General features: G+C 43.2%; 8 protein-coding genes and 1 non-coding gene across 9 annotated transcripts; 4 read left to right on the top strand and 5 right to left on the bottom strand.

Annotated features, from left to right (window-relative positions):
- Positions 1-1,464: 1,464 nt before the first annotated feature.
- On the top strand, positions 1,465-2,178 carry PAAG_03043 (adenylyl-sulfate kinase; the record flags this gene model as incomplete). Its single annotated transcript, XM_002794452.2, has 2 exons — positions 1,465-1,472; positions 1,542-2,178. 2 exons carry the CDS (start codon positions 1,465-1,467, stop codon positions 2,176-2,178), a joined length of 645 nt encoding a protein of 214 aa, XP_002794498.1.
- Positions 2,179-3,007: 829 nt separating this feature from the next.
- PAAG_03042 (vacuolar ATP synthase subunit c) lies at positions 3,008-4,632 on the bottom strand (the record flags this gene model as incomplete). Its single annotated transcript, XM_002794451.2, has 5 exons — positions 3,008-3,208; positions 3,404-3,896; positions 3,974-4,065; positions 4,143-4,237; positions 4,332-4,632. The coding sequence occupies 5 exons, from the start codon at positions 4,630-4,632 to the stop codon at positions 3,008-3,010; spliced, it is 1,182 nt and encodes a 393-aa protein (XP_002794497.1).
- An 806-nt stretch (positions 4,633-5,438) lies between these two features.
- Positions 5,439-6,581, bottom strand: PAAG_03041 (thioesterase family protein; the record flags this gene model as incomplete). Its single annotated transcript, XM_015844825.1, has 3 exons — positions 5,439-5,468; positions 5,578-6,314; positions 6,416-6,581. The coding sequence occupies 3 exons, from the start codon at positions 6,579-6,581 to the stop codon at positions 5,439-5,441; spliced, it is 933 nt and encodes a 310-aa protein (XP_015702031.1).
- An 871-nt stretch (positions 6,582-7,452) lies between these two features.
- PAAG_11683 lies at positions 7,453-7,570 on the bottom strand. Its single transcript has one exon. It is a non-coding gene; the product is annotated as a tRNA-Arg (tRNA).
- A 563-nt stretch (positions 7,571-8,133) lies between these two features.
- PAAG_03040 (succinyl-CoA ligase subunit alpha) lies at positions 8,134-10,931 on the bottom strand (the record flags this gene model as incomplete). The annotated part of the gene is made up of 10 exons (XM_015844824.1): positions 8,134-8,214; positions 8,343-8,635; positions 8,735-8,766; positions 8,830-9,443; positions 9,502-9,715; positions 9,772-10,154; positions 10,217-10,360; positions 10,461-10,574; positions 10,634-10,641; positions 10,748-10,931. The coding sequence occupies 10 exons, from the start codon at positions 10,929-10,931 to the stop codon at positions 8,134-8,136; spliced, it is 2,067 nt and encodes a 688-aa protein (XP_015702030.1).
- Positions 10,932-13,754: 2,823 nt separating this feature from the next.
- Positions 13,755-14,459, top strand: PAAG_03039 (hypothetical protein; the record flags this gene model as incomplete). The annotated part of the gene is made up of 2 exons (XM_002794448.2): positions 13,755-13,773; positions 13,858-14,459. The coding sequence occupies 2 exons, from the start codon at positions 13,755-13,757 to the stop codon at positions 14,457-14,459; spliced, it is 621 nt and encodes a 206-aa protein (XP_002794494.1).
- Positions 14,460-15,981: 1,522 nt separating this feature from the next.
- On the bottom strand, positions 15,982-16,372 carry PAAG_03038 (ubiquitin-like modifier SUMO; the record flags this gene model as incomplete). The annotated part of the gene is made up of 2 exons (XM_002794447.2): positions 15,982-16,038; positions 16,148-16,372. 2 exons carry the CDS (start codon positions 16,370-16,372, stop codon positions 15,982-15,984), a joined length of 282 nt encoding a protein of 93 aa, XP_002794493.1.
- A 390-nt stretch (positions 16,373-16,762) lies between these two features.
- PAAG_11682 (hypothetical protein) lies at positions 16,763-17,696 on the top strand (the record flags this gene model as incomplete). Its single annotated transcript, XM_015847283.1, has 4 exons — positions 16,763-16,855; positions 17,065-17,077; positions 17,173-17,350; positions 17,534-17,696. The coding sequence occupies 4 exons, from the start codon at positions 16,763-16,765 to the stop codon at positions 17,694-17,696; spliced, it is 447 nt and encodes a 148-aa protein (XP_015703072.1).
- A 281-nt stretch (positions 17,697-17,977) lies between these two features.
- Positions 17,978-21,477, top strand: PAAG_03037 (hypothetical protein; the record flags this gene model as incomplete). The annotated part of the gene is made up of 6 exons (XM_015844823.1): positions 17,978-18,034; positions 18,091-18,334; positions 18,407-20,476; positions 20,554-20,866; positions 20,937-21,052; positions 21,146-21,477. 6 exons carry the CDS (start codon positions 17,978-17,980, stop codon positions 21,475-21,477), a joined length of 3,132 nt encoding a protein of 1,043 aa, XP_015702029.1.
- Between the last annotated feature and the right edge of the window lie 5,044 nt (positions 21,478-26,521).

Below are 26,521 nucleotides of genomic sequence, written 5' to 3'. Positions count from 1 at the left end.
TATTTTAGTTCCTACCTTGGGCTAAGCATATCTGGCATCCTTGCCCTCAGAATCCTGATACACCTCCCTCACAATCCCCCGCGCACCAACTTCAGCATAGTAAGCAGTGTTCAACATTTCCTTAACGCCCGGGATTCTTGTGGGACTCCTTAAATTCCGCCATATTCTGGGTCAAGCGTCCCCTCAAATGGACTGCCTATGGTCTACCTCCTTCGTTGTTCCCATAGCCTCGTGGAATAAATCAAATGGTGTACGTAGTTTGCATACATTTGGGGGGGGCGGCCTGGCCATTCGTCTCTTGCTTCCATTTCCTTTTCTTTCTGCAGGGGGCGTTGAAATTCACACATTCCCGTTATCGTCGGAATCTGAACTGGAGTCTTAAATCTTCAGTGGGTTTGCCCTGGCAATTCAACACTTCCTCCTTGTCTCTCTTGTCCTGGTAGCTCGAGCGTCCAGTTGCGCGATGCGAGGAATTGGGGGGAGCTAGTTAGAGCACAGAGACCAAAAACTTCCTTTCGATGCATTTTTATATGTTTGACATCGTGCTTCCCCTATCTTGCGATGAGACAGACGGTGAATAACATTTTCCATCCAAAAAAAAAAAAAAAAAAAGAGGATCTGAGGGTTTTTAGCTCACTGGCGACTTTACCATGGATTTGTTATTTCACGTATCTTATCAATCTCTCATATGCCTCCCGACGGCAAGCCTTTTCATACTTTCCATTTTTTTTCCAATTTTTTTTTTTTTTTTTTTTTTTTTTTTTTTTTTTTTTTTTTTTATATATCTTTGACGAGGACTTGAACGCAATCGTTTCTGGATGGTCCAGCTTTCGTTTGGGGTATTCCCCCTTAGTTAGCGGGTAGTTAACTTGGCATCCTTCACATCTTCGTCCTCCTCATATGGCTCAAAAGACAATCGATAACTACAGACAGGGCAACTCCTGTTTTCTTGTACGTCTTTAACCGCGGGCGCTGAGAGCAGAAATATACAGCACTCGAATGGAAGAAACCTGTTGATCAAATAGCGTCCGTCCTTCTTGCGCACGATAAAACCCGATGTCGGTCCATGCCAAAGCACGTCATTTCTTGGAAAAGGCTGACTTGATAACTAGTTTACCTACTGAGCACGGATATTTGGTTGACCAAGCCTGTGTGCAGCACTCACTGCAGCATTCTTTGTTCCTCTCATATAAACTCTGTCATCCCCCTTCAAAACGTATTCCAAGAAACTCTGCACAGCTACCAGCGGTTTTGCCCCAATTGTCGCCCCCTTCATTTCCTCTCTCGGTGCATTCAACTACGTAACTACCCCACCTCCCTTAACTACCCCGCTCCGCTTAAACGCCGGTCCCCGAAAGTACATCGTCACAACAGCTTTTAAGAGACAATTGGCACATAGAATTTGTCAGTCACTCTTACTCGAATTCCGCTTCTAGGAATACAGGACCCTTCTATCCAGCAAAAATGGCCACGTACACATCCCTAACCCCCGCCCTCCTTCACCCCCTCCCATCACATCCAATCTAACTTCTCACCAAAAGCAATATAACCTACCACCCACCGCACCTCACCCGCGCAGAGCGCACCGCCCTCCGCAAACAAAAAGGCCTCACAATCTGGCTAACAGGCCTCTCCGCGTCTGGCAAATCAACCATAGCCGTCGAGCTCGAGCACCAACTCCTTACCCAATACGGCCTCGCCGCCTACAGACTAGACGGCGATAACATCCGCTTCGGCCTGAACAAGGACCTAGGTTTCAGCGAAACAGACCGCAACGAGAACATCCGGCGTATCGCAGAGGTCGCCAAGTTGTTCGCGGACAGCAACACCATCGCCATCACCTCCTTCATCTCGCCGTATCGCAAGGACCGCGAGACAGCACGTCAATTGCATGCGGCTCCGGTACATGGACAGCCTCAGGACTCTGGATTACCGTTTATTGAAGTCTATGTCGATGTCCCTGTAGAGGTGGCGGAGCAGAGGGATCCAAAGGGGTTGTATAAGAAGGCGAGGGAAGGGGCTGTGAAGGAGTTTACCGGGATTAGTGCCCCGTATGAAGCACCGAAGAAACCGGAGATTCATATTCGGAGTCATGAAGTGGGGGTTAAGGAGTCCGTTGCGCTGATTATTGGGTATTTGAAGGAGAAGGGGTATTTGCCGGAGGGGGAGAAGAATTGAGGGATAGAGCAGCTTTCTGATATTTACTGGACTTTTCCTCCTTTTCGGTTTGGTTTGGATTTATGGAAGTGTTAACTTAGTTAGGCATGAGGGGCATGGTGCACGATTTTTTTTTTTTTTTAAAAAAAAGGGGGATTAAAACGGGATCAACGGTCTATGTAAGGGATATATCCATTATACAGAAGGATCGTGCATGGTATGCACTCTCATGGAAGAATAGCATTTATGAAAGACGATCGCATCACAAGTCGATACCATCTGAGACTAGAATGAAAAACACGCAACAATCCAACTATCAGAATTCCTTCATAAGGGCGATAGATTAGCATGCGACACCCTGAACAGAATCCGTAGGAAAAGTCATGATATGGAAGGGTATGTAGGAACAGATAGCAAATGCCAGCAAATGCGAGTAACGTCTAAAAATGGGTCCAGTACTACAATCGGTTCCAAATATAAAATAACCATCGAAGGCAAACACAGCGGTATGTTCAGGAATAATAATAACCAGCTCCAAAAAATAAGAAAAGAAAAGAAAAGAAAAGAAAAAAGAAAAAAAATTATTGTATGAAGTCTCCAATATATTAGGAGGGAAATGAAATTAAAAAACCCCACAGGACGGAATATAGACGACCTTACAAATCCAGTCCGAAATGGAAGAAAACGGGAATTTAAAAGAAGCAAAAGCAAGATCCAGATATTCATGATGTATCTTCCTTCTTCCTAATGTAGCTATGCCGTTAATCCAGAATTTCAAGAAAAAGAGAAAGAAAAATATATCAGTTTTCTTATGCCACCACCCCAAGGGGAGGGTATCTATGGCTTTGGCTCATTCGAACTCAATTTCGTAATATACAAAGGCAGTAAACTCGGCTGCTCCACCATCGCCTGTGCCGCTGACATGATGCATATCCATGGGATCATCCTTTCGAACACGACCCTTCTTGTCGCGCGAGAAAGCGTTACCCGCGAGATACGAGTATGAGTCGTCGAGAAGACTCTTGACTTTTTTCGCTTGTTTGTTTGTAGTCTGTTTTCCATTTGTAAGCAGAAAGGGAATCGTATTTTCTTCTTTCTTTTCTTTCTTTCTTTCCCCTTCTTCTTGCATGATAAAATGATGAATTGGGAAACACAATAGTTCGGAAAGGGTGAATTGAACCCAAAAAAAAAAAAAAAAAAAAAAAAGAAGAAGAAGAAGAGGGATGCTCCAGTAATTATCACGTACCTTTATCAATGCACAGACAAAGTCCAGCGGTAGACCATATCTCAGCACCGTCTCGACAAACACTCTTAACGCAAGCACATGGATCCAAACCATCACCACCTCACTCCACCCAGTCCTCGCAAGCCGCAAAGTCTCCCCCCAAAGCCTCTTAGCATCGGCACTGGCCTGATCCAAATCTCTCCGCTCCTTCTCATCCCCGCCCTCAACATATTTGTAATCTCTGGGTGTCCACTTATGCTCGCGGCACTTATGGATGAATTCTGCACTGTGTTTTTTAAACGTTGTCACGGCATAGAGGGTGGATTCTTCATCTGAGGCGACAAATGTTGAGGAGCGCGGGACGACCATGGGCGAGATGGTTTCGTAGGTTCGCAAGAATTCCTTTGTGTTTCGTGACGGGACTGCGATGAGGTGGGTCTCGAGGTATTCGGAGTCTCGGACGAGGAGACGTGGATCAACGATGGATGCGAGGGATTTGGTGGTCAATGTGCCTCTGGTGAGTTGGGGTGGTTAGAATATCGTTTAGAACCAAGTTTGCAGTAATAAATTGTCAGTGGCTGTATAGCATACGTTTGTTTCCGTTGTAGTGCGGCCAGAGTAGTTTTGCCCTGGTTGTACTGTGAAAACTTTCCACGAACGTCATTGTCGATGCTTGCAGCCTCCTACATAAACGAAGAGTAAATCAGTCCATTAGCAAAATCCAACAGACCAAAGGGATACTAAATCATCCATTCCATACCTTATGCAGCAGATCGATCAATTCCGACAGCGATCTATCCGCCCGAAATTTGACCTTATTCCATTGGAAAGTCCGTAGATACTGCTCCACAGGTCCTATACCGGAAAAGAACTCAGTCATACATCCCCAACCCTCCATAGAAATAAACATAATAGGATATTTGGGAATAAGAAATCAATTCCACCATACTATCATTAACCGTCTTCATCTTCGATATCTGCTCCTCATCCCCCTCCAGCACACTCTTCAATGCATCCGACACTTTACCAACCACACCTTGGCACAGAGTTTCCAACCTCGCCAGCTCATCTGCCTGCTGCACCAGCGCATCTAAAGTTCCGATCTTGAACTCTGGAATCGCAAAGGGAATCACCACGCCATTATCAGGGGTGATGGTCTTACTTATGGCGTCGAGGGCATCATCGCGGTGGTGAGATGGGATGATGGAACTGGGGAGGGAGAGGAGGATGTATCTGGGTTCCTTGGACATTATCTAGGTATATATATAATCCCGTTGAACGGAATCCAGAGCAGCGGCTTCGGTGCTTATGAAGCGGGCATCGGGTATAAAATACAAGTGGTAGGGGGTTTGTTATGTGGTTGGTGAAGTGTAGTTGCTGTATATATAGTTGGGGCTTGGGTGTGTGTGGTTGATAGTGTATCTGTATGTATCGAACGTTGCGGGCTGTTTGTTAATGACGGACCAATCACGCTGTGCAGAGAGGTCAAGGTGCAACAACCTGCAAATTCTCAACTCCTGAATTCCTCAACCGGCCCAGGATCTATATAAATAAGTGAATTACAGTGGAATTTTAAATACTATTACAGGATTAAGATAATTTTTGACCATAATTCGCTTTGATATAACATATACTCAGCTTTGAAAATCTACAGTAAAGTATGTGTATAGAACCTTAACTACCCCCATAACACGTGAACAGCAAATAACATAAACACCGCATGTAAGTTGACAGAACATGCTCGCCATATTATTAGAAATCCCACAGAAAGCAAATGAGGTCTATGCTTGCATCCAACCCAGTACAAATGAGACGCAAGATTAAAAACTGGGGGGAAAACGTAAGTCTAGCAAAGGCCGGTCTAATAATTGCTGATGGCACTCAGCTTTCGGAAATGTATATCCTCGTGATCTATCTGAGGGCAAAAAATGCGTGAACAACCGCAAATCTCAAAACAATAAACCAACATGTCTTTCTGCTATAATGGCGGAAACACCTGAAAAATGAAAATGTCTTCTCGTGTATTATCGAGAGCTGGAAGAGCGGACGATGTGTCTTATGTGGTTCTATAGAGGCGCGGAAGAGACTGCAATGTGGTGTCAGCTAAAACCATACAACAAAGCGGGGTGAAAAAGTAGAAGGCGTGGAAGAAAGCCAGACGTTGGCAGAAATGAAAGGGACACAAAAGCACATACAGAAACATTTCTCGGCTCAACAAACAACGCCTTCGCCTCGGCCACAACGACAGGCTCTCTCCCTTCTTCGGGAAGTGTCTCGATTCTCCCCTCAACCCATGCCTTCCGCCCCTCCGCCTTCACTGTCTCTGCGCGCACAACAAAGAAAGATCCTGCGGGCGCAGGACTCCGGTAGTCGATGTTCAGATTGGCCGTGACGCCAATACCATTGGGTAAAGCGGGGAAACAGCATCTTGCCAAAGCCTCATCGAGAACCGTAGCGAGTAAACCCCCATGAACAAGGCCAGGATGGCCCGAAACATCAGATCCCAGATATAGCATGGAAACAAGGCTCTTCCCGCCAGCCTCAGTCCACATATATGGTGGCACAGCAATTTTGTTGGTACCCGACAGAGTGCCGGCGGTGAGATTGTGGGCGCGCAATTCGTCTGGGATTTTCAAGTGGGGCCTCGATTCTGAGAAACGGGGGTCTGCGCGGAGGGAGCTTGCTAGCGGGTGCGTGTCGATGAACTCATCGATTTCTCGCGCAACATCGTCAGGGGGCAGGTAGGACTTTTCTTCATCGGCACGGATTTTGCCGACGATCTGCACCAGGTTGGCCATCCCTGGGCTCATGGTGATCCCTATCACGCAGGAGAATATGGCTATGGCGGAGAAACCGACGAGACGGCGGAAGATTGAAGGTTTCCTGAACGAGGGAGGATATGGAGGTGGGGCAGAAGAATTAGCTGTTTGGGCTATAGGCGGGCGATGTGAGTGATTAATACTTCGTATAATTCTTTAAGGGGATGTGATGGGAAAGTTGAAAGTTGAAAGGTAAAAGGTTAACATAACATACCCGAGTTGGTTCTATACGAGAGGTGTAGAGGCTGAGATGTAATCAACGAGCGTAACGAGGAAGTCCGAGAAGCAAGTGAAGTAGGGAACGATAAGCGACGTCTCGAAAGAATAAGGAGAATATGATTATTGCCTGAAAAAACAGGAGGAGAACGGGCCCGAATCATCCTGAACTATAATATAATTGGGCAACCCAATACAACGCTTGAGATAATTTTGGTAGCCTCACAGAGTAGAAATAAATTCCTGCTTTGGCAGCCGGGGAGCACGGCCAAGAAGACAAAATTTAACAGTTGTATGTCCCTATCCGCTGTCCCACTATCCACTATTTTAACTGCGAAGGCGGCGATGTACTCGTATCTCGCGGATTTCAAGCTCTGGTTCTCCGGCGGCGATCAATAAAATTCAGGAATCGCCGATTCTTGCTTAGTGAGCGTATGTGTTTTGCCGAGGTCCAGAAACTCCGCCCAAGCAGATCGGACTTGGAGGAATTTCGGAGGAATGGTGGTCACGTAATAATTAATGCTGAGCAGTGAGAGATGCAGCACTGCGGGGAGGGATTTGATGGAGATGGAGCAACTAGTTCACTAGTTTAAATAACCTAGTTACCCTTATGATGTTGAGTTTGTTGTTATTATTAGTTCGTCCTATTCATTTCTACAACTGGACAAAGAAGCGGTAACTCAAGTGAAGGGGACATTTCTATAGAGGTAACTTCGAGCGCAATTGGACAACCAACCGTGATGAAAGCGAGAATACTCCTTTGAGTATTAGCGGAGAACCACTCCCTTGGGAGTTTGATTCAACTGTTGCGTATGTTCAGATGAGCGGCGGGGTACGCGTAAGTCCGCTATTATCGCTACTCTGCGTTGTTTAAGTTCTGAGCAAACAAAGGCGCGCAATAGTAGTATATTCTTCTCCCTTCAAAAATCTCGTATTAAAAAAAAGCGCAGATACACCCACCCCTAATATATAAAGCGCAGAGTTGCCAGGATACAAAATTGCAAAAATAATAAAAATAACTGCGAATAAAAGAAACGAGGAACGTGGGACTCGAACCCACAATCTTAGCTTAGCTTGGTCCCGGACCACCTATATAGGTTTTCCTTTGTCCAATGGGTAGGAGAGCTACGCATTACCCTTCTGCCAGTCCCTCGGGTTTGGGAGTACACCCATTGAGCCAGCGACCCTGGGCTTGTGTTAGTTTTTTCTCCCGCCGCAGAATAAAAGCGTCAACGGAACTTTAGTGCCCGCTCCCCACCCAAAGCGTTGCCCAGTCACAAGGCACTTGTCACCAAAATAAGGGGGAATATAATAGGGGAAAAAAGGGATAATAATATATTTTTCTTTTCTGTTTTGATGCGCTGCCTTACTTGTGTAGTAATGTACAATATGTGCATTGGTCATTCACTAATGTTTAACTATATTCAATATACAAAACTATGTTAAATTCAAAGTGAGAATAGAATACAAACAAGGACAAGGCCAGGGACAAAGCAAGTAAATGAATTTATATATCTGCAAATGAATCCAATGGGTAAGCACATAAAATGGCAACAATAAAATTGAAGAAGATGATGATATATACCCTACATATATACATGAATATAGAAATTTAACCCCATCCAAAAGCAAGGGGTTGGTATGTATATATAAAAGTTAGCGACTGGTCGCGGAGCCTAGCCCCATTCATATCCCGGGAAACGAAAAAAGAGGGATTTAGCGAGTAAGGCTGATGACCTTCTTTGCAGCCTCTTCGAAGGAGTCAAATGCGTGCAAGGGAAGTCCGCTATCCGCGATCTAATTTTTATAAAAGGAAACCAAAATCAGTAATAAGCATATATTATCATGACAAGAAAGGGGGGAAAGAGAAAGGAAAATATTCGTAAACATGTATTCTCCAGAAACATAGGATAAAAACTACATACCATCTTCTGTCCAATTTCTTCATTCGTACCGCGCAGACGCACTACGACAGGTACTTTCATATCCAAGTCACGGAACGCCATGATGATACCGTTAGCGATCATGTCGCAGAGCGTCAGGCCGCCAAAAATGTTGACAAAGATTGTTTTGACACGAGGATCGGAGAGGATGATGCGAAAGGATGACTTCACCGTCTCCGACGTGGCTTTACCGCCTGTGTCGAGGAAGTTGGCACAATGGCCGCCGTGGTGACTCAGAGCATCGACGGTATTCATGGCAAGACCGGCGCCGTTAACTATGGAAAGGGTAGATGGATGAGAAATTTGCTTTTACTTTTACTTCTAGATGACCCATATTCCCAAGATATAAAGAGAGGGAAGGTGGCTAGCCTTACCGAGGGTTCCAATGCTTCCTTCTCCGTCAAGTCTTTTACACTGTTAATATATCTCCCAATTAAAATAGTCTAGGGAGAGGAGAGAATAGACATACTTAATATAGACAATCCCATATTTCTCAGCTTCAACTTCTTCAGGAACCTCTTCAGCTTCGTTCCTGAGTCGATGGATATCCTTCTGTCTCTTTGAACTTTTGTACGCGGCATCATCAAAACCAAACCGGGCTCCGCTGACCTGGAAGCTTCCATCACTAGCCACGGTGATTTTTGTTTCCAGTACAAAGGCTTCCTTGCTCATGAATATATCAAGCAGATTCTGTGCTAGTTTTGCAAGAGGCTCCAGAGCAAACTTCCCTAGACCAATATGGCTAGCAACTGCCCTGGTATTCGCCCCATCAGCCGAAAATTGCGTCTTACCATACGTAAACGGGAATACCCTAGCTTGCGAGAGCTGTGTGGCTGGGTCAGTGGTGGGAGAGGCAATGATACATGGCGAGTGCGATTTTCGGTCTATCGAAAGTCCAAAGAAAAAATCTCCAGGTTCATTTGATTCGTCAATTGCGAGCCCCCTTTCCTTTAATAGGTCGAATGACTGGGATTGCTTTAGGTAAAGGTTTCGGCGTTGTGTTTTAAGAGGTTCTCGTTGTTGAACGTTTACTCGGCGTAGGGTATGGAATCCCCTTTGTCCTCCTGCGGCGGCCGAAGCTGTCTATTTTTCTGTCAGCAAAAATATCTATATATACGTTAACCGTTGGAGAATGATGAACCACCTCAAGGACAGGCCTTTCGCCCATATTGCTCAACAGCATCTTCATTCCTTCTCCAAAGTTCTCTGGATGATGTACCATGACAGCGCCCGCGTTGTGTAGCGCTTTGATCTTTGTCTGTGCATCGGGCTCTCCGGGTCCAACCCAAGCTCCAGCATGACCCATGACTCGCCCGAGAGGCGCATGAATCCCACCAACCACTGCCATTATAGGTCTGCCTATCCATTAGTGATCGTAAGACGCTTCATAGGAGGTGGTTATGTTGCATACTTTGGATTTGCAGAACGCCTACGATAATGGACAATCCACTCCGCAGCGGCAATCTCAGCAGTTCCTCCAATCTCACCGACGATTATTATCCCATGAGTGTCATCATCATGTTCGAAAATGCTCAGTGCATCCACGAAGTCTGTGCCAGCCAAAACATCTCCTCCCATACCAATGCAAAGGCTCTGACCTAACCCGGCTCGTGTTGTTGAGGCGACGGTCTCGTAACCAAGAGTTCCGGACTTGGCGACAATTCCTATATGGCCGGGAGAGAAGCAGGGGAGCGGCTGAAATCCTATGCGGCATTTCCCAATCGCGGAAATAATACCGGGACAGTTGGCACCAACCAAACGGGATTTCGATTGGGTTTTAAGCATTGCATGAACCTAGTTGTGCTCATTAGCTACAAATAGAATAGCCTAGGGAACGGTTACGGGGAAATCCTCACTCGAAGAATATCATGAATTGGAACATGCTCCGCAACCGCCACGATAAGAGGAATCTCTGCTTCGACAGCCTCTTCAATTGCCTGTGCTGTTTGTGGGCCGGGGACGTATATCGCTGTTGCATCTGGTCTGACTTTTTCTTGTGCCTAAGTTTTGAGGTAGGAGTCGAATACTTCAGGTCAGCATTCCGTGGAACTAGTGTTACCTTTATATTTTGGTTTCCGTTTCTTGACAAGTAGCACATACCACTTTTACTGATGGAAAAACTGGTAGTCCTAGGTGTTCACCCTCTACGCCTGGCTTTACGCCGCCTATAATCTTGGTACCCCATGCCAACGACTCTTTCACGTTCGCCGTTGCCTTCAAGAAGGTTTAGCCGTGCAAACTTTAACGGACTTTGCATTGAGAGGACATATTACCTGTTTGCCTATTACATAAATCTTAGCTTATGATATGAATTGTATTACCAAAGCCTAATAAATGCAGACAATTGTCCAGGATATCACTCAACGCAACGGACATATTCAGCATACCTGTAAAGCCCTGGAAAAGAACCCGAGTATGAGCTCCAATTTTTAGATTAGGAAGAGTATCCGCATAACTCAGAGTTAGCGAAGACGTCGAGAATCTAGAATGAAGGCATTGGCCGACTCGAACAACAGTTCGTGGTTGGAGACGACGAGATGCCAATGAGGGAGGCATGGAATTGAGCGGCATGGCTGCTGAGCCGAGGTCTGCTTCTCAGAGGTTTCTGCAACTATCTCAGAGACATCAAAATTTCGAGATTTTGGGAGTTTTGTGAGAAAAATAAAATAAATAAACACGGCAGGATTCTTATCCCTGCAACTCCGGAAAGTATGTATAAGGAATGTTGTATCAACTAGGTACCAGAGAATATACAATCTTGAGTGGAAAATAAACCGAAAAGACTTAGAGAAGACAAACTGGCGGATGAGGGCATATAAATTATCAGCCACGTACATACTTCTAGAGGAGATTTCCCCACACAGGATGCCCTGAAGGGTAAGCGTATATTAGAGCTGCATCTCTCTCGTAGTAAGTGCAAGGGTATCTTAACTAAGACTGGGAGCACCACATCTCGAGGGTGAGCTCGCACAATGTCCGCAGAGGGGAACAAGGTTCGTCAGATAGCCGAAGAAATGCTCGGGAATGATGGGCACGCGTCATAGGTGTAATCCCGAGGTCGCTGCATCCGACAAATCAATCATTTTTTTTTTTTTTGTGAAAGAAATGTAGTGTACCATGTGTGTTTTAAGGGTGAAGAAATATTGATTCGGGTGTCAAATTAAAGCCCATGCTCAGCACCTTTGCAGATGCTAAAGGAAAATCTAACGAACATAAAGAGGCAGCACCCTCGGTAGATTGCCGAACATTTCTCCACAGATGGTGATTGCAGCATAGGCAGTGGTTCTACTGGAACTTAGCCGAAGCCAGTTTTGCTTGCCCGGACTGACGAATTACCACCTCTCAAAAGCAGCGCGGACGGCGGGAACTCACAACTTTGACGGGATGAAACCCCTGAAAGAATTAGTTGTTTGTTCCCGTTGGTGATTGCTGGTAAAGCTAATTTTATACCTTTGAACACCGAGGACATCAAGGGTCTCCCATTAATAGCAGAGTTCACCTTTCCGTCTCTGCCCAGGTTGCTCTCTGTTATTATTCTGCTTTGTTAGTTGACTAATTAATTAATTAATTAGTTAACTTAACTCCCCAGCGAACGGGGAACATCAAAATCACCATGGACAACTAACTAGATTTAAATTCGAATTAGTTATCTCAACGCAACAACCACCAATTAAATAACGTTAAATTACAATAGGATTAGGGCAGTTTGTCCTTTCATGGCTTGCAAAATTACAGTTTGTTCACCTTGGTGGAGTGATCAAAAGTCTTTTATCAAGTCTTACAAAGGACTCTCAGGCCTTGTCGTATCAGATTCTTGATCTTATTCACCTGCCTATGCAACTGATAAGAGTGGCTAGATTGATTTCTCAAGATAGTAAATTCACAGCTAAATAATCTGATTTGATCCAAATAAGGCTACTTTAGTTATAAAGCTGCTTTAAATGTTCTAAGTATTGAAAACCTTTATATACACTGAAATAAGCTTTTAAGAAGTTTGTTTTCTAAATAAAATTGAATTCAAACTGTATTTACTATTCAATTAAATCTTCATATATGCTCACTTAATATTATAAAGACATCTATATTCAAAGACTATAAAAAATATGATAAATATACTATTTAATAATTTTGTAAATTCAATCAAATTTTGAAATAAAATAGCAGATGAATTTATTTAAAATATAGAGTAAATGATATTGATTTTACAGAAGTTGATCATTAATAAAAATAAATTTTTATATAATTTATTTAAACTCAATTTCATCTACAATTTAAATCAATGGAAAATTAATATTTAGTTTTCACTTCTTTGATAGATCTTCAAACTACTTTATAAAAATTACTTTTTAAAACTAATATAAAAATAGCACTTATCTGAAACAATAAATAACTATCTTAATTTTAATTTTATTTATAATTTTCAACTTGTAGAAACTTTACTTAGCTATAATATTTAGCACTAATAATAATCTTGATAATTGTATAAAAGCCTCATTCTAAATTCAATCTATTAAAAGTTATAGTTAGATAGTTTAAGATTGAATTTTATGCTTAATAATTATATTTTTAGATCTTAAATTTTTCATAATTTTTGAATATTAGAACTTAGACCGTTCATGATTATAGTATCTTAAACAATGACATTAAGTTTTAAATAATATGTTTCTAGATTTGACACTCAGTTCTTAATGATAAAAGAGAAATATAAAAGTTCTATAAAGTAAGAAGATAGTTAATTATATTCTCTATAAATACTAATTAAGAAGGTAGTTTTCATTTAGCTAAGTTAAAAATTCACTGAACTAGCAGATTCTCTTTGTATTCAGTTAATTTACAGCAGATTAATCATTAAATTGATAGAAAAAAAAAATAAAGACTGACATCTTATAGATATACGATCTTATGAACTAAAGAGATTTCTTAATTTTTAAAAGCATTTATTAAGCTCAAGTCAAATCCTCTCTCTCTAGGTGAAGTCTCACTGTGAATCGAAGGTATTATCAATGTGTTGAAAATATAAATCAATCAAATGATAATAATTAACACGCAAATCCACTCACTCGGGTGGTACGTTGACTAGCACTGCGGGCGCCGCAAACCAGGTTTTTAGCCGTTGCCCCGCACGTGATCAGGAGGACGCAGATTAGCTAGCTCCTCCCGCATTCCATCCAAGGAGGCTAGATTGCGACCTGGTTGCCAAGAAGGGCTGAGAGAAGCGAATGGCGTCTTCTGCACCCAAGCTTATATAATATGACGCTGGAAGGAAGAGGCAACAACAAAAACTAGTTGACTAAACTTCAACGTGGAACTAGTTAATACCTGTCAGACTGTCCATAATACCAGCGCACGGTCTGTGAATACCCTTTGATAGACTCCGGTCGGTTGGTGCAGGATATGGCTGGCCATTCTAAAGGTTTGTGGTTGTATCTCAGTTAGGAGCATCAATCAGATTAACTACCCAGCTTTTTTCGAGCTCGTTTCTAACTGCAGAGTAAAGAGCCCTTATACTCCGCCCTTAAGAGTCTCTCAATAAACACCAACACACAACAACCTTCCGCCGTCGCGAAAAAGAAACAAGCAAATAAATCCTCCCCTGTCGCAGAATCATGGGAAGATGCGTACGTCTCCTCCTCTGAAAATGAAGAAGGCACCACTCCGCCCGCATCCGCAACCCTGAAATCCCCCCTGACCACCGTATCCACCAACACGTCAACCGGCAGCAGCACTCCCTCCACCAACTTAACACCAGGCATCTGTGCCCCACCACCAACACCCATATCTCCTCAAAGCGGTTCTCTTCCCCGCTGGACTCCCGACTTTGCCTCCCTCCCTCCTATCCCGGACCGCGCTGTTGCCACATCGCCTCCTTCTGCGACACATCTCAACCAGGACAAGAGGCCCGAAAAACAGACTTCAGTTGCGAGCCGCATGATTGCAGGCGCTCTGGGGATTAGGGCTCCGAAACGCACGGAGGAACAGAAAGCGTATGATCGTGCGATGAGGGAGAAAGAGGCAAAGCGGAGGGAGAAGGAGCGGGAGGCGGAGAATGTAAGGCGGAGGGAAGAGGAGAAGGCAAAAGCGGCGATTTGGGAGGAGTAAATAGATGCAATTTTTTTCTTTTCTTTTCTTTTCTTTTTCTTTTTCCTTTTTCCTTTTTCCTTTTTTTTTTTTTTTTTTGGCTTCTTTTCGTGTCTGGTTTTCCTTTCGGGTTCTGGGGTATTTCCTTCCACTTTTATTTATGTTGGATTCTTTGATATAGCCTTCCTTCATGAAGGTTTTCTTTTCTTTCTTTCTCATATTTACCCTCCCCTCGGATTCTCCATGATTTAATATCACCATCACTACTGGTATAGTTATGGCTCATTATTATGACCAAAGTCGGCTTGATTCCTGTACATATCATATCTCTATAATGTCAACAAGGAAAAATGCGTAGTCCACGCTTTATATTTGATCATTTATCCTTTTGGCCTATTTATTTCTATCTATTGAACGTATCGGTATCAGACACAACTATTGATGAATAAAAACCCCCACAATCCCCACAATCCCCACGACTCCATGAAAGTTTGCCACCTTGATGTGGAAGATGTCATGTCACATTCTTCTTCGCAGCTCATCGCTAATTACAGCCAAGAGTCCTCAGCCATACATTTCAATACTTCTGAAGATATGAGGTGCTTGTGTCCTTGGGAACCGCCTCTTGAACCACCAGTTATGTCACGCGTCCAACCCGTTTTCCCTTAACGTTTAGTACTGTACCAATATGAATAAACAAGGTGTTTATTTCCACTAACCCGAAGCCCACTAGACACAATGTGGTATAGGTATCGAATGAAAATGCATTAGAGTGAATGCAGAGACGGTGCAACGATGCGAGGCCGGATTTGGACAACCAAAGAACAATCGCCAAGATCAAAAGAACAGGTTGGGGGCAAGACACGCATCTATTTCCTTTTCAATCCATGAGATTTTAAGTTAAGTGTGACTGACAACACATGAAAAGAACAAAAGAAATCGGGAAGATCGAGTGAAACCAACTAGCCAAGAAATATAACACCTTCACAGAAAAGCTTGGGAAGAGAGCTGGGGGGGGAGGATCTGGAAATTAACAATAACAGAATAAACACAAGCAGAACGCGACTGACTTTTAGCACCTGTAAGAAACATATCTCGCATTTATGATATTTGCCTCCCCCCCGGGGGTTAATTTGGACCTTTCGAATCGTATATAGCCCGTCTGAATCAGACGCGGCATACAAAAAGCTGTGCAAATGTAGGGATGGAAAAAAAAAAAAAAAAAAAAAAAAAAAAAAAAAAAGGGGGGGGGGGGGGGGGGGGAACATGGGCACAGGCACAGCACAATATGATAAGACACGTCGAATTTAAGAAAACAGCCGATCCCGCAGTAGGGCATGAGAAGCTACCGCGCTCTACAATCGGGCTTGGGATTAAGAAGAAGGTATATCGTAAGAAACAGATGAGAAACTATCGCGAAGACAGGGGTTATCAGCCAGTGACTTTGGATCTTTTATTTCCTGATTTGATTAACTCAAATTGGGGATTCCATTAACCCAACTCACCTCGTTGAATCAATTAGAAGGAAGGAAATGGCCCCCGATCAGCCTCCAATCTGCTCCTGATGAACCTCTAGCGTATCGCCATCTGCCATATCAAGCTGCAATAAACAACTAATTAGTCTCTTGCAGCTGCGCCAAACGCGACAAACAAATCTGCCGGCGGCGCGACAGCCATAGACAAAGAGATCTGTGGGGAGAGACACTTACAGTATCAGGCGTATCATCTTGTCTGACCCTTGTTCCATCAAATAGAAAGCGTACTTGCGTCATGTCCTTGCCCTGGCGCTGGCAGAATGCCTCCATAAGTTTCTTGAGTTGCGTGGAGCGCTTGATCTTAAAGAACACCTCGTTGTTATTATCAGTAACTTTTATGTTGAGATGTTCACTGGGAGGTTGCGCGGCTGATGTATTCTCCTGTGGTGTTGTATCCATTATGAGATATGGAGTAATTGAGTAAAAGAGATGGCAGACGAGCGCCTTTGGTGCGAGCCATTTGGATGGGAATGTAGGGTTAGTAAATAGAGTCCTCAAGCAGTAAGGATTACCTTAAGCCGTACAAAGGATAGCAATAGAAAACACGGGACTTACTATGGGCTCTTTTCAAGTGTTGTTGTTTAATGGTGTTGTTGAGTGGGTGCAGTTCAAGGATTGGAATGAAGGATGAAAGGGAGTTGATCGAATGGATGTTGAGTTTGTCCTGGTTGATATAAATGCGCAGCGTCAGTGAATGGCTGCCCCAAACGGCAACCTGGAAAATCTATTTTGCCGCTCGGAGTTTGGCTGGCGCGCAGAACTAGAACTGCGATTAGGTAACGCCAACAAATGGACCCACTCCCGTTTGAATATCAAATCTGTGCCAACGCGGAACGAACTCCGATCAAAAAGGATGCCTATTGGGGACCACAAACAAATGAGGTTATTTTCATAATATGGTAAGAGAAAGACTGTTTTGCCTTGGTAGGATGCCCGATCTTTTCCAGAAACTGATGAGAACTTAATGGGTAGGGGTTGAAAGAAGATATTGCATATAATCCGCCTTGTCACCCAAGAGCTGTATGTAACTGTCCAATTGTAAAAATTTTCATTGCTTGGTCTGCTATTTTGCTAACTAATGCTGTCACCAGTGTGCTATACAAGGTATATATATAAAGAAGAAGAAAAAAAACATATCCCCCCACGGAAAAACTAGCTTTGGCTCCCAAGATTGACTGATATCTTTTTTGTGTCAACAGGATGCCTTTCCAAGAACTCATATAAAGAAGAGAAATGCCAAAACCAGATAGACGCCCTCTATCAATGTTGCAAGGCATTCTATGAAGCACGAGGCGAAAACGCACGAACCCCAAGCTGCCCAAAACCCGATCTTCTAAAATTGAAGATGAAGCAACGAGCGGAGGAGAAGCGAGGCAGGTAAGCGAGCAAAATGAGAGTTTGAAAGAGGAGGGCTCAGTCGATATTAGATTAGAAAGACTGGTAGCGCATTAGCAATTGAAAGAATGGCAAGACCAATCAATCTTTCATAGTTAGTGTAAATAAATAAATCAAAAATAAAGATCTGTAACAATCACTCTTCTAAGTTTTCCTTGCCAATAGAGTTGGATCCAACCAGAATATGTATGGGGATTGTCGAATTCATTCTAAGACGCTCGTGAGCACGCAAGAGGACCTCAAGGGACCTGAACAAACATCGAGTGAACTCCTGACAGGAGTTCGTCTGATCCGAGACTCTAATGAACGCCTATATGACATATGTTGAAGGAAAAGAAAAAAAAATAGTGGAAAATCTGCTGTAGGAGCTTTTATGCTTGGCAGAAGTTGGAACTAGTCCTATTCAGGACTAGGCATTTCTGCCCGCTGCTGCATCGTCTAAGGAAAATGGGGAGCGAAGAAGCTAAACAAAAGGACTTGTTACCTAATTACATCGTCCCTTGTTTATCACTACTCCTTACTCTCCACCAGAACACAACACAGCATCTACCACGTACATGCGTTCTATATCCCCTTCATCCAGTTGGAGCAGTGCTTATCCAGAGGACTATGGCGCCCATGACATATTCTTCAGGGTTCCCGCTGGGACAGCAAAACCTCCCTCCTGTGAGTTCTGCAGTTCTGACGATTGCGAACTTACAACAACAGCTAACTTGCTGTAGACTGATGCTCCACCTAGCCGCCTCCATGATGTAGAAATTATAGAGATTGATGACGATGATGACGACGATGTGGACGAGGAAGAGGAAGAGGAAGAGGAAGAGGATTTAGAGAACGAAGAAAACGACGACGAAAGCGAGGATGAAGACGAGGAAGAAGAGGGTGACAACGAGGACGAGGACGATATTTTGACTGGAACTGACTCCATGGAAGAGAAGAGTTCTGATTTAGGAGAAGCTGAGCAAGGTTTGTTTATGCCATTGCTAAGAAAAACTGTCTGATTCATTTGCTTCTTACTGATTTGCCTCGCATGATTAGATGTTTTGGCTCTTTCATCTGGCCCAGCTTCCCCAGGTCTACTGACACCGGCCGATATACAACAAGTCATAAACCCGCTTCGAAACACAGCAAATCGCGTAACAAGCCAAATAGAAGCCTTTGCTCAAAGCTTAAACCAGTTTAAACAACACGACCATGGCTCGGGTGACCCGGGAACGTTTCTCGAAGCCTGTAAATTGGTCCAAAAATACAAAAAAATTGCGGAAACGACTGCGAAGGAATTGTCAAAAACCAGCACCCTTCGAAAAGTAAAGCAATCAACAAATAATCGAGAATCTGGATCTAGTCAAAGCCCCAATCGTGCGAAATTAGATGAACAGATCAGGCGATGGCAGCTGGAAGCCGAAACTTGGGAGTTAGTGCTTCAAATGATATCTATCGATGATCCTGATTCACGCCTCCGAGTGCAAAAAGCTCAGCAGACCGTCCTGCAGTCGCTGCATCGATATTCTACGGACCAGGAAGTCTGGAATAAATTCCTCGAGGCGGATCATTTTGCATCGGAGAACGTCATTGTGCTGAAATGGCTGGAGCAAACTGCAAGGTCGTCACCCCAAGATATTGATGCGCTAATTTCTGATTTGGAAACTCAGGCTGAGAGAGGGCAAGGACTCTGGGCTCATGGCTGGCTCTATACAAAGGAGGCAATTAAGGGGGCAAAGCGACTGCGGTCTTGGCCCCAACCATTAGAGCCTAATGACCCGGGGCTTACGATGTCTCTACTGAATGTGGAACAACAGGAACCCTTAGTCACTCAATTAGATCCTGATGCTGTCACCCGACAACAACACGGACTTCAGAAACAAGATCAGTTTTATGAGCAAGCTGCATGGCTCACTTGTTGGAAATTGCTCAGGGAGGGCCAAAGCTGGAAGCACATTCGAGAATGGTCTCATGAACGATTGGAAAACTGGAGGGCAATCAGTGTTTGCGGTATACCCGGCGATTCACCCTCTCAGGACGGAAAAGCTGCACAATCTGGTTTTACTCGACTGATGAGTTATCGATTTCAAGAGTCATGGAGAAACGCGTGTTTGGCGCTTGCTAATAATCCTGCGACTAACGCCTTTGAGAAGGCTGTCTATGCGCTTATTTGTGGCGAAACAGAGCCGGCGTACGCTATTTGCCAGGGCTGGGGTGATTACATTTATGTCTACTTTAATCATTTAATCCTTGCGAGATACCGTGAATTTTGCAAGCAATTTCATCGGAAACTGAGCTTCTCTCCGACCACCGATGTGGCTCTATCCATCGAACCCGCAGCGTACGCCAATATCAATATCTTCCTGGATAACGTTAGAAGAAACGAGAGAACCGCAGTTGAAGCCAGGAACCCTTATCGCACTATCCAAGCGGCTATCCTGAGCAAAAACTACAACCACTTCTTTTTCCATCAGGCGAACGCTGTTTCAAAAGCCGCCAGTATCTCGAACAAAGCAACTCTCGTTCCGAAAACTGTAATCACTAATGTTGATGATGCTTGTCTTATTGCTGCTCGGGATGACGATGCCATGCGTATCATCAGCCATTTGTTCCTCATCCTACAATCACTTGGATATGTTCGCACCGACTCCCTTTATGTTCAAACCGCCTGCATCAATATCATTAGCTACATCAATCTCCTGCGCAAAGCTGGCAAGCTTGAACTCATACCACTTTATGCATCGCTTCTCCCCGAAAATGCAGCACATATGGTTCTTGGAAAAGTGCTGATCGACATCGTTGAGCCAAAAGAACGGGAAAAGCAAGTTACGATAATGAAGCGGTTAAATATCAATCTCGGAGCCATTGTGGAGAGTCAATGGCAATTGGTCACTGCCCAGGCTGATGCTAAGGAAGATAAAACGACGACTATTCGGTTGAAGAGGAGCGTCATCAATCAAGGAAAGGGCCCAGGGAGAATCGGGCCCATCAAAAAGAATCTCATTGGTCGGCGCGTTTCGCATGAGGACGAGTATTTGATCCGTTGTTTGGAATGGCATCGCTACGCAGATGATCAACTGCAAAATATTTGCCCGAGAGGGTCACATCTCTATAAGCGGTTTTTGGGTAAGACCCTTCCAGTCATAGGCCTAGTTTCCTGATATTAGGAAAGAAAATATTACTGACATCCTATTAATCAACAGGTGCTGGACGGCTTGGTGCAGCACGTGAGCTTTATAGGCGTGTCCGCGTTGAGATGGTTCCCGGTGATATTACAGGACTGGATAAATCACCATACGATATCTTGAATTGTGGGGAGAATGGCATTGACGACCCAGCAAAAGCAAGTCCGACGAAAAGCCCTATGAAATCGGGAATCCAAAGACGGCGTCCATTATCGCGCGGTCAAAGAGCGGATCTCTATCTCCAATCACACACAATGCGCGATCTAGAATATCTCATCGCTGCCTTTGTCAGCTTGGAGACTTGGGCAAACCGGATGGATGAATATGAGCAGTATGTATTTCATATCCCTTGCCAACTTTCCATGCACCTGTATATGTCTTTATTAACTTTGGAGTTACAGTCTATCCGATAAGCAGCAGGCGAAAGAGTTCCGGAAAACGCTACAGGAAACTGTAGATTCAATCACAGAGTGTATCGAACCCCTTTTCGGAGACTGGCTCGGCTACCCGAAAGACGGTAAGAAAATAAAAATAGAAATCCCCCTTCAAAATTTGCTCATCCATTAGTTAGAAACAGTATTCCCAACTAATTTCTCGGGCTCATATCTAGACGCGGAAGCAACCGAACTCGAATTCATAAAATCAACCTATCTCCCCGAGGTCATTTTGGCCTATCACAGCGCGATTTTCTTCGCAGGACACACGATTGGGCGCGAAGTGCTCGCTCAGTGCATGACGCTTGCGGCTGTCATAGCCTCGTCTCAAATTATGACAGACAGCTTCTTGGCATCTGGACGCATGTGTGAATTGGTAGATGTGCTGGCACTATCGAGCGTTGCGCTCATGAGCTCCAAGGACTCGAAGCCGAAGAAGAAGTCAGAGGACGGTGCATGCCTTGATATCTGGAAGATCAAACCGCAGCAGGATCTGGAGATGTCTTAGGGTAACGGAGAAGGAATCGGACTAGGTTGAGGTTTTTTTGTATGTTTCCTCTTTAAAGAGGTTTAAAATGTTTTTAAGGATGGGTGTGGTTTTGGTATAGGTTTTATTTGATTTGATTTCCTCAGTTCAAAATAACTGTATCCCTGTCCAAAGGACAAGCAGTGTATATTATTCTAATATGTTGTCTAATGGCTCTCACCTGAAAAGTTTCGATCAACTGTCTCATCCACTATGCTCTCTCAGTTAAAGATTTTCATTTTTTATGGTGATTACAAACACCACAAGTCCCTTGGGGTTTCTGAACGTGCCAATTACATTTCCGAACTTCTTAACTTGCCCCTTGACTATCAATACAATATCCCTACAAAAAATAAATAAATAAATAAATAAATAAAAAGACATAACCCCTAGGTCGAGCTGATTCGCACCCTCATCCATTCACTCACTCGTTACTACTGCATAAGCTTATTTATTACCCAGAACTTTGGCTGGAAACAAAATTGCTTTTCTTTGATTTTAATCGGGGAAATCTTAGCTAGAAGGGGAGTGTTCCTTATGTGTTTATGTGCATTCTCCCTCGATTCGAATGATCTCATTGATCATTGTCAGGATGCAGACAACAAGAAGCACTGACAACGTCATAGAGAGTCGTAGATGGAGGTTTTTCTAGACAGCGATTTACTAGCAAACCGGGGATTCCTTGCAGATATCTACCCGTGGATATGTCAAGATATATATCGGGATTTGGTGCTCGGGGTTTCTCGCAAAGGATTCGAGTCAAGATTTCACTTCAGTAAGACAACTGGATTTGGAATGATGAACAAGGAGAGAAAAGCAATAACTAATTAGTTACAGTTTGAAAGTTGAAAAAAAATATCAATAATATTTACTCGGCCTTTATGGCTAAATATATAGAAGTGAGCGAGCGTATTGGGCGTTGTCAGCTCGCACTACACGAAGGAATATCTCATTCTATGCTGAGCTACCTCCGAGATGTGTTGTTGGTGTATCTCTGCATCTTCCCAGGGTTGATATCCAGTCTATCGACCCTGCGCTCAAAAAGTTGATCGTTCTGCATGCTACTTGGTCGGGTGCAGGCCCAGATAACCCCTATTCAACGCTCCCGCGTTCACAGGAGGCAATGAAAGAGAGGACGGAAAACAACCATTGTTTAAACGTGACGGCAGCATCTAGTTGTTACTTAAATGTGTGAGAAATGGATAAAATTTATCGAGCCGAGGCGGCTGCTTGTCAATCCATCAAATGTTTTTCCGATGCGCTTGAAAGGGAAACGGAGAACCTCCTATGCGCAGCAATGACAACCAGCAAGCATCCTGAACTCTTCCCTGAGAGCTGCTGGAGATGTAATGCGATGAAGCGAAATAATCATGCAATGACTGGACGTCATCTGCTTGTTGTGATTTGGAGGAGATCTTACACATCTGGTGGGCAGATAGAAGCAGCTTGAGCTTGGTTTAGAGAAATATCAGGGTCCTTCATTACCTTTTAGGCTGGAGAAATTTGTTCTTTGTGTCTATCGACCAAATCAACATAGAGGTCACTATCGAATACGTTAGGATCCAGGCTGGATGGAATGTAATAGGTATCAATTGTTGAATGAGTGTGCCTAAGAGCTCTATGGCACATGTTGGCAACTTGGCAAAGGGGGAAACAATTGATGGTTCAAGATTAGAGCTTGGGAAGGGAACTGGGGAGAAGAATGGTAAAAAAATTTTTCAGTGGCAATTTGTTTCACAGACCTGTTCCCTTCTCCGTCATACTCCTTTCCCCTACCACAAAAGCAAAACTATCCACGCGGCGGATACAATCTCTGTAATCCCATTTCTTCAAGCGTACACAAAGTCTCCTGCATATACCATTCATAATATCTTAGTGCATCGAGATCTCAGATAGGTACGTGTACGACAATAGTGTGTTAAACTCGGGGTTTCCCTTATATTTTTCAACGCGCAGCAACATGCGCGAGGAAACACAAAATGTAATGGCGGCTTGCACATTTCGGAGCTATCCGAAGGGCTGTGCTCCTTTTATACACAGCCACACTGGCACTGGCCGCGAAGGGTGTTCCGGCAGACTCATTCCATTCGCCCGCCTCCCTAAACTCCTGATGTTAAAAAACACCTCTTATCGCCAATTCCCCATACAAAAGAGTGTGAGAAACTCGTGTTAAGAATGGGCGACCCTGGCCAACAATCCATTCTAGGTCATCAGGATAGAATTCCAAATGCGCGTTTCGGGGACAATGGCACCCGTTACGCTGCAGATTGTTGTATGTGGCGGAACAAGAGAGGCAATAATTAGCAGGGCTGTGCAAGGCATCCCCAATCTTCCAAGGCGGCATGGCTAAGTGCGTATCTCTTTGTAGCGGATTGATTCAAGGAATTGGAGGTTGGAAAAGTGATCGATGACCCTCTTGAGTTTCCGTTGACATTTTGCAGTTTGTCTGCATATGTCCCCGTGCTAATCTTTTGTCTTTTAAATGAGCGGTAATATACACACGTCGAGGCTGGATGTGTGTGCATGTGGGTATTTATGCATACCCGCTTGGTAGAGGCAACTTGCACGAATGATATGCTGCAGACCTTTTGATAGGTTCAATTTCAACTAGACTTAATCTCCAAGGTCATCTCTCATGTGAATTGGAAGATACCTAATGAGCCTAGTGAGGCCAAATCAGGGTGCCTAAGGAGCACGACAACAGACAGTCAAGCGTACAGTAACTCAAAACGTCGGTTGAATCGTCCTTATCCACTCACAAACCTCTAGACGCCATCCGACGTGGGAACACGCATATTAAGCAGTGTAAGGCACCGTATCGGGAAATCCATATCTTTATGAAAAAAACGACCACGACTGAAGTTGGTAAAGAAATCGCCCCACGCTTTGCGTCTGTTTGTGCGTCGAGGGGAATTAAATGAAAAAGTTCCCGGGTTTGTTCACACCAAACCGATTTGAACAAAATATAAACATTTATTAAACAATATTCCTGAGGATACGGCCGAGGAAGACAAGACAAGAGCTGTATGCTTACCAAACTCTGAGTAAGGAATGCGTCATGCTGCAAAGAATTGAAAGTGCTGTCATCCAATTTATTAGGCTATTAACCTGTGATAACTATCTTTTCCACGACATATTGGTTCAGGGAGGGAACGAAGCAATTTCTTTTGCTCCCAAGGCTTTACGCGATTATTACTACTTACAAGGGATATCAACACAGAGAATGGGTTCTTAGGCAAGGGGACGTCAATTCGAGAAGGATTCTTGAATGAGTGGCGGTATGGAGTGGCCGGCTTATATCTGTCTGGTCTCGATTGTGTATCAAATCTCGAAAGGAGGGCCAGCATATCTTATCGCCTCGGCTCAACGGCCTTGAAATTCATCAATCTTCTTACCAATCGTGGAAGCGCGTCCGCCGACAAGGTGTGGCCTTGATATAGCTTAAGCAAAGGTTTCACATGCAGCAGTCATCGTACTCAAAGTTGCCCTTGGCCAACAATATCAGAGTGAACGAGACAAGACTTGTGTGTATTGAAAAGTCAAGAAAAGTGCAGAGTATTCAGCAGCGTAAGGTTTAGGTTATTGTGCCATGTGTCAGAAATATCCCATCTCGAGATTGGTGGAAAGCCCACGGTTAAATGGAAATGTTCCAGACTATTCAAATGATCTGCCCCGGAAAAATAGCCTAAACAAGCAAAAACAATATCCCAGCGAAGGCTTTCAACGTTGTGCCTGTTTAGCTTTGGTAAAAATGAAAGCTGCCCCACATATTTGCTCCAGCTGAGCTTGGCAGTGAAGTGATATATTCCTTGAAGAGGCGGCAGCACTTTCAACAGAACGGGCTGGCGTTTCCAAACGATTAATTAGTTTACTGTTCAATGATGGGTCCCAACTCGTGTGTTGCCAAGGTCCTGAAACTACTGAACAACCTCTAGTCCAACTGGCTTTTTGTTGCAAACGTCGAGAGAAAGAGGTGCCGGGCGGTAAAGGCTACGAGGGTTGGCAACCTTGATTTTTCTTACCATGGAGTAATTCTTTTTAGGTATTATGACATGAAGTTCTGCCAGACATTCATGAGTAATTATAGTTTAGCGATGATCTTAAAGTTCGTCATAACATAAGCGATCACCCACCACCGGAACAGATCAACCTACCAGAAACACCGTTCCATTCCAACAAACCACCTGAATCAAACTGATCATTTAATTTGCCCACCAAATCAAAAGATCAAGCTTCCAATCATGAAGGAGGGTTTCTTTTAGCCATTAGAGCTTATGAAACTAAGCAACTTTCAAGCATGAGAGCAGCTGTATGATGTCACTGTAGCTACATCACACATGAACTCTTAATAATACAATCAAAAGCTGATTTCTATAGAAGAAGAATCTCTAGCTCAATGAATGATATTTATAAATGAGTGAGGTTTATCCTTTCAAATCGCAAGCAGGCATATGAGATATGAACTTTTAACAATATATACACAAAATAGTTTATAATCTATAATTGAAAATAGTAAGTTTAAAGGTTTCTTCAATATTAAAAAGAAGTTAAAACCAGGTATATATATAGATAAAATCACCAATAAGTTTTATGTAATGTGTTAAAAATTATACTTAAATGTTTTAAATTAGTAAAATATATCAGAAAGAAATATAATATTTTATTAAAAAATATATAAATTTTAAAAAGTTAATTTTAAATTTATAAAAATTTTAAAAAAGTATCTTTTATATGGTTTAAAAATAAAAGATAAGTAAATGTAGTTAAGATAATTAATATATTAAGATAAACTCTACCTTTAATAACTATTTTTAAAATAAAATATATCAAATTTTATAATATAAAGATTTAATTTATAGATTAAAGTAATTAAAATTAGAGAAAATGATTAAATTACTTAACTAAGTTTAATATAATTAAAAGAAATATTCAACAAATATATATTTAAAAATTATATAGTTAGTAAATAATAAATTTTTATTTTAAATAATTATGTAAATTATATTATAGCTAAATTTAATTAATA

This window comes from Paracoccidioides lutzii (assembly GCF_000150705.2).
Source record: "Paracoccidioides lutzii Pb01 unplaced genomic scaffold supercont2.8, whole genome shotgun sequence".
Lineage (NCBI taxonomy): Eukaryota > Fungi > Ascomycota > Eurotiomycetes > Onygenales > Ajellomycetaceae > Paracoccidioides > Paracoccidioides lutzii.
Note: the sequence above shows the minus strand (reverse complement) of the source record. Positions and strands in the feature narration are given on the sequence as shown.